At 57.2% G+C, this 7,500-nt stretch overlaps 2 protein-coding genes across 8 annotated transcripts in view; both read right to left on the bottom strand.

The window, feature by feature from the left end:
• The window catches only part of UVSSA (UV stimulated scaffold protein A), a 200,332-nt gene that overhangs the window by 151,435 nt on the left and 41,397 nt on the right, over positions 1 to 7,500 (bottom strand). The gene's annotated exons all lie outside the window — the stretch shown is intronic.
• LOC147015937 (uncharacterized) overlaps positions 1 to 7,500 on the bottom strand; it is a gene marked incomplete at its 5' end in the record, with an annotated part of 17,383 nt that overhangs the window by 9,708 nt on the left and 175 nt on the right. Inside the window, 2 exons of the mRNA XM_085849190.1 lie at positions 4,400 to 4,543; positions 7,222 to 7,500. The exon at positions 7,222 to 7,500 is cut by the window's right edge and continues 175 nt beyond it. Of these exons, the coding sequence (XP_085705316.1) occupies positions 4,400 to 4,543; positions 7,222 to 7,500 (423 nt within the window). The remainder of the gene's footprint in view (positions 1 to 4,399; positions 4,544 to 7,221) is intronic.

Here is a 7,500-nt window from a genome sequence, read left to right as displayed (position 1 = left end):
AGACAGAGCGAGACAGAGACAGAGCGAGACAGAGACAGAGCGAGACAGAGACAGAGCGAGACAGAGACAGAGCGAGACAGAGACAGAGCGAGACAGAGACAGAGCGAGACAGAGACAGAGCGAGACAGAGACAGAGCGAGACAGAGACAGAGCGAGACAGAGACAGAGCGAGACAGAGACAGAGCGAGACAGAGACAGAGCGAGACAGAGCGAGACAGAGCGAGACAGAGCGAGACAGAGCGAGACAGAGCGAGACAGAGCGAGACAGAGCGAGACAGAGACAGAGAGAGACAGAGCGAGACAGAGCGAGACAGAGACAGAGACAGAGAGAGACAGAGCGAGACAGAGACAGAGACAGAGACAGAGACAGAGACAGAGACAGAGACAGAGACAGAGCGAGACAGAGACAGAGACAGGGCGAGACAGAGACAGAGACAGAGACAGAGACAGAGACAGAGACAGAGCGAGACAGAGCGAGACAGAGCGAGACAGAGCGAGACAGAGACAGAGACAGAGACAGAGACAGAGACAGAGACAGAGCGAGACAGAGACAGAGCGAGACAGAGCGAGACAGAGACAGAGCGAGACAGAGCGAGACAGAGAGAGACAGAGAGAGACAGAGCGAGACAGAGACAGAGCGAGACAGAGCGAGACAGAGCGAGACAGAGACAGAGAGAGACAGAGCGAGACAGGGCGAGACAGGGCGAGACAGAGACAGAGACAGGGCGAGACAGAGACAGAGACAGGGCGAGACAGAGACAGAGACAGGGCGAGACAGAGACAGAGACAGGGCGAGACAGAGACAGAGACAGGGCGAGACAGAGACAGAGACAGGGCGAGAGACAGAGACAGAGACAGGGCGAGACAGAGACAGAGACAGGGCGAGACAGAGACAGAGACAGGGCGAGACAGAGACAGAGACAGGGCGAGACAGAGACAGAGACAGGGCGAGACAGAGACAGAGACAGGGCGAGACAGAGACAGAGACAGGGCGAGACAGAGACAGAGACAGGGCGAGACAGAGACAGAGACAGGGCGAGACAGAGACAGAGACAGGGCGAGACAGAGACAGAGACAGGGCGAGACAGAGACAGAGACAGGGCGAGACAGAGACAGAGACAGGGCGAGACAGAGACAGAGACAGGGCGAGACAGAGACAGAGACAGGGCGAGACAGAGACAGAGACAGGGCGAGACAGAGACAGGGCGAGACAGAGACAGAGACAGGGCGAGACAGAGACAGAGACAGGGCGAGACAGAGACAGAGACAGAGACAGAGACAGAGACAGAGACAGGGCGAGACAGAGACAGAGACAGCGAGACAGAGACAGAGACAGAGACAGAGAGACAGAGACAGAGGCGAGACAGAGACAGAGACAGAGACAGAGACAGAGACAGGGCGAGACAGAGACAGAGACAGGGCGAGACAGAGACAGGGCGAGACAGAGACAGAGACAGAGCGAGACAGAGACAGGGCGAGACAGAGACAGAGACAGAGCGAGACAGAGACAGAGCGAGACAGAGACAGAGACAGAGACAGAGCGAGACAGAGACAGAGACAGGGCGAGACAGAGACAGAGACAGGGCGAGACAGAGACAGAGACAGGGCGAGACAGACAGAGACAGGGCGAGACAGAGACAGAGACAGAGCGAGACAGAGACAGGGCGAGACAGAGACAGAGACAGGGCGAGACAGAGACAGGGCGAGACAGAGACAGAGACAGAGACAGAGAGACAGAGACAGAGACAGAGACAGAGACAGCGAGACAGAGACAGGGCGAGACAGAGACAGAGCGAGACAGAGACAGAGCGAGACAGAGACAGAGCGAGACAGAGACAGAGCGAGACAGAGACAGAGCGAGACAGAGACAGAGCGAGACAGAGACAGAGCGAGACAGAGACAGAGCGAGACAGAGACAGAGCGAGACAGAGACAGAGCGAGACAGAGACAGAGACAGAGACAGAGACAGACAGAGTGAGAGAGACAGACAGACAGAGTGAGAGAGACAGAGAGAGAAAGACAGAGACAGAGAGAGACAGACAGAAACGGAGACAGAGCGAGACAGAGACAGAGCGAGACAGAGACAGAGCGAGACAGAGACAGAGACAGAGACAGAGACAGAGACAGAGAGAGAGACAGAGAGAGAAAGACAGAGACAGAGAGAGACAGACAGAAACGGAGACAGAGCGAGACAGAGACAGAGCGAGACAGAGACAGAGCGAGACAGAGACAGAGCGAGACAGAGACAGAGCGAGACAGAGACAGAGCGAGACAGAGACAGAGCGAGACAGAGACAGAGCGAGACAGAGCGAGACAGAGCGAGACAGAGCGAGACAGAGCGAGACAGAGCGAGACAGAGACAGAGAGAGACAGAGCGAGACAGAGACAGAGACAGAGAGAGACAGAGCGAGACAGAGACAGAGACAGAGACAGAGACAGAGACAGAGACAGACAGAGACAGAGACAGAGCGAGACAGAGACAGAGACAGGGCGAGACAGAGACAGAGACAGAGACAGAGACAGAGACAGAGACAGAGACAGAGACAGAGACAGAGACAGAGCGAGACAGAGCGAGACAGAGCGAGACAGAGCGAGACAGAGCGAGACAGAGCGAGACAGAGCGAGACAGAGCGAGACAGAGACAGAGACAGAGACAGAGACAGAGACAGAGACAGAGACAGAGACAGAGACAGAGACAGAGACAGAGACAGAGACAGAGACAGAGCGAGACAGAGACAGAGCGAGACAGAGCGAGACAGAGACAGAGCGAGACAGAGCGAGACAGAGACAGAGCGAGACAGAGACAGAGAGAGACAGAGCGAGACAGAGACAGAGAGAGACAGAGCGAGACAGAGCGAGACAGAGACAGAGCGAGACAGAGACAGAGCGAGACAGAGCGAGACAGAGCGAGACAGAGACAGAGAGAGACAGAGAGAGACAGAGCGAGACAGAGACAGAGACAGAGAGAGACAGAGCGAGTCAGAGACAGAGACAGAGAGAGACAGAGCGAGACAGAGACAGAGACAGAGACAGAGACAGAGACAGAGACAGAGCGAGACAGAGCGAGACAGAGCGAGACAGAGCGAGACAGAGCGAGACAGGGCGAGACAGCGCGAGACAGCGCGAGACAGCGCGAGACAGCGCGAGACAGCGCGAGACAGCGCGAGACAGCGCGAGACAGGGCGAGACAGGGCGAGACAGGGCGAGACAGGGCGAGACAGGGCGAGACAGGGCGAGACAGGGCGAGACAGGGCGAGACAGGGCGAGACAGAGACAGAGACAGGGCGAGACAGAGACAGAGACAGGGCGAGACAGAGACAGAGACAGGGCGAGACAGAGACAGAGACAGGGCGAGACAGAGACAGAGACAGGGCGAGACAGAGACAGAGACAGGGCGAGACAGAGACAGAGACAGGGCGAGACAGAGACAGAGACAGGGCGAGACAGAGACAGAGACAGGGCGAGACAGAGACAGAGACAGGGCGAGACAGAGACAGAGACAGGGCGAGACAGAGACAGAGACAGGGCGAGACAGAGACAGAGACAGGGCGAGACAGAGACAGAGACAGGGCGAGACAGAGACAGAGACAGGGCGAGACAGAGACAGAGACAGGGCGAGACAGAGACAGAGACAGGGCGAGACAGAGACAGAGACAGGGCGAGACAGAGACAGAGACAGGGCGAGACAGAGACAGAGACAGGGCGAGACAGAGACAGAGACAGGGCGAGACAGAGACAGAGACAGGGCGAGACAGAGACAGAGACAGGGCGAGACAGAGAGACAGAGACAGGGCGAGACAGAGACAGAGACAGGGCGAGACAGAGACAGAGACAGGGCGAGACAGAGACAGAGACAGGGCGAGACAGAGACAGAGACAGGGCGAGACAGAGACAGAGACAGGGCGAGACAGAGACAGAGACAGGGCGAGACAGAGACAGAGACAGGGCGAGACAGAGACAGAGACAGGGCGAGACAGAGACAGAGACAGGGCGAGACAGAGACAGAGACAGGGCGAGACAGAGACAGAGACAGGGCGAGACAGAGACAGAGACAGGGCGAGACAGAGACAGAGACAGGGCGAGACAGAGACAGAGACAGGGCGAGACAGAGACAGAGACAGGGCGAGACAGAGACAGAGACAGAGAGAGACAGACACAGAGACAGGGCGAGACAGAGACAGAGACAGGGCGAGACAGAGACAGAGACAGGGCGAGACAGAGACAGAGACAGGGCGAGACAGAGACAGAGACAGGGCGAGACAGAGAGACAGAGACAGGGCGAGACAGAGACAGAGACAGGGCGAGACAGAGACAGAGACAGGGCGAGACAGAGACAGAGACAGGGCGAGACAGAGACAGGGCGAGACAGAGACAGGGCGAGACAGAGACAGAGCGAGACAGAGCGAGACAGAGACAGGGCGAGACAGAGACAGGGCGAGACAGAGACAGGGCGAGACAGAGACAGAGACAGAGACAGAGACAGAGCGAGACAGAGACAGGGCGAGACAGAGACAGAGACAGGGCGAGACAGAGACAGAGACAGGGCGAGACAGAGACAGAGACAGGGCGAGACAGAGACAGAGACAGGGCGAGACAGAGACAGACAGAGACAGAGACAGGCGAGACGAGACAGAGAGAGAGACGAGACAGAGAGAGAGACGAGACAGAGAGAGAGACGAGACAGAGAGAGAGACGAGACAGAGACAGAGTCACGAGACAGAGTCACGAGACAGAGTCACGAGACAGAGTCACGAGACAGAGTCACGAGACAGAGTCACGAGACAGAGTCACGAGACAGAGTCACGAGACAGAGTCACGAGACAGAGTCACGAGACAGAGTCACGAGACAGAGTGAGAGACAGAGAGAGACAGAGAGAGACAGAGAGAGACAGAGAGAGACAGAGACAGAGACAGAGCGAGACAGAGACAGAGCGAGACAGAGACAGAGAGACAGAGACAGAGCGAGACAGAGACAGAGCGAGACAGAGACAGGGCGAGACAGAGACAGAGGCGAGACAGAGACAGAGACAGAGCGAGACAGAGACAGAGAGAGACAGAGACAGAGCGAGACAGAGCGAGACAGCGCGAGACAGAGACAGAGCCAGACAGAGACAGAGCGAGACAGAGACAGAGACACAGACAGAGACAGAGAGAGAGACAGAGAGACAGAGACAGAGAGACAGAGGCAGAGAGAGACAGACAGACAGAGTGAGAGAGACAGACAGACAGAGAGAGAAAGACAGAGACAGAGAGAGACAGACAGAAACGGAGACAGAGCGAGACAGAGACAGAGACAGAGACAGAGCGAGACTGAGACTGAGACTGAGACAGAGCGAGACAGAGACAGAGCGAGACAGAGACAGAGACAGAGACAGAGACAGAGACAGAGACAGAGACAGAGCGAGACAGAGACAGAGCGAGACAGAGAGACAGAGACAGAGACAGAGCGAGACAGAGCGAGACAGAGACAGAGACAGAGCGAGACAGAGCGAGACAGAGCGAGACAGAGCGAGACAGAGCGAGAGAGGGACAGAGCGAGACAGAGCGAGACAGAGGCACAGAGAGACAGGGCGAGACAGAGACTGAGCGAGACAGAGCGAGACAGAGCGAGACAGAGAGAGACAGAGCGAGAGAGAGACAGAGACAGAGACAGAGACAGAGACAGAGACAGAGACAGAGACAGAGACAGAGCGAGACAAAGACAGAGACAGAGACAGAGACAGAGCGAGACAGAGACAGAGCGAGACAGAGAGAGACAGAGCGAGAGAGACAGAGAGAGACAGAGAGAGACAGAGAGACAGAGACAGAGAGCGAGACAGAGACAGAGCGAGACAGAGCGAGACAGAGCGAGACAGAGCGAGACAGAGACAGAGCGAGACAGAGCGAGACAGAGACAGAGAGAGACAGAGCGAGACAGAGACAGAGCGAGACAGAGCGAGAGAGAGACAGAGCGAGACAGAGCGAGAGAGAGACAGAGCGAGAGAGACAGAGAGAGACAGAGAGAGACAGAGAGAGACAGAGCGAGAGAGACAGAGCGAGACAGAGCGAGACAGAGCGAGACAGAGCGAGACAGAGCGAGACAGAGCGAGACAGAGCGAGACAGAGACAGAGACAGAGAGAGACAGAGCGAGACAGAGACAGAGACAGAGACAGAGACAGAGACAGAGACAGAGACAGAGACAGAGACAGAGACAGAGACAGAGCGAGACAGAGCGAGACAGGGCGAGACAGAGCGAGACAGGGCGAGACAGGGCGAGACAGGGCGAGACAGGGCGAGACAGGGCGAGACAGGGCGAGACAGGGCGAGACAGGGCGAGACAGGGCGAGACAGGGCGAGACAGGGCGAGACAGAGACAGAGACAGAGACAGAGACAGAGACAGAGACAGAGACAGGGCGAGACAGAGACAGAGACAGGGCGAGACAGAGACAGAGACAGGGCGAGACAGAGACAGAGACAGGGCGAGACAGAGACAGAGACAGGGCGAGACAGAGACAGAGACAGGGCGAGACAGAGACAGAGACAGGGCGAGACAGAGACAGAGACAGGGCGAGACAGAGACAGAGACAGGGCGAGACAGAGACAGAGACAGGGCGAGACAGAGACAGAGACAGGGCGAGACAGAGACAGAGACAGGGCGAGACAGAGACAGAGACAGGGCGAGACAGAGACAGAGACAGGGCGAGACAGAGACAGAGACAGGGCGAGACAGAGACAGAGACAGGGCGAGACAGAGACAGAGACAGGGCGAGACAGAGACAGAGACAGGGCGAGACAGAGACAGAGACAGGGCGAGACAGAGACAGAGACAGGGCGAGACAGAGACAGAGACAGGGCGAGACAGAGACAGAGACAGGGCGAGACAGAGACAGAGACAGGGCGAGACAGAGACAGAGACAGGGCGAGACAGAGACAGAGACAGGGCGAGACAGAGACAGAGACAGGGCGAGACAGAGACAGAGACAGGGCGAGACAGAGACAGAGACAGGGCGAGACAGAGACAGAGACAGGGCGAGACAGAGACAGAGACAGGGCGAGACAGAGACAGAGACAGGGCGAGACAGAGACAGAGACAGGGCGAGACAGAGACAGAGACAGGGCGAGACAGAGACAGAGACAGGGCGAGACAGAGACAGAGACAGGGCGAGACAGAGACAGAGACAGGGCGAGACAGAGACAGAGACAGGGCGAGACAGAGACAGAGACAGGGCGAGACAGAGACAGAGACAGGGCGAGACAGAGACAGAGACAGGGCGAGACAGAGACAGAGACAGGGCGAGACAGAGACAGAGACAGGGCGAGACAGAGACAGAGACAGGGCGAGACAGAGACAGAGACAGGGCGAGACAGAGACAGGGCGAGACAGAGACAGGGCGAGACAGAGACAGGGCGAGACAGAGACAGGGCGAGACAGAGACAGAGACAGGGCGAGACAGAGACAGAGACAGGGCGAGACAGAGACAGAGACAGGGCGAGACAGAGACAGGGCGAGACAGAGACA

This window comes from Eptatretus burgeri, chromosome 12 (genome assembly GCF_056783735.1).
Source record: "Eptatretus burgeri isolate ZD-2024b chromosome 12, Ebu_testis_v1, whole genome shotgun sequence".
Taxonomy (NCBI): Eukaryota; Metazoa; Chordata; class Myxini; order Myxiniformes; family Myxinidae; genus Eptatretus; species Eptatretus burgeri.
This window is presented reverse-complemented; position numbering and strand designations above follow the sequence as displayed.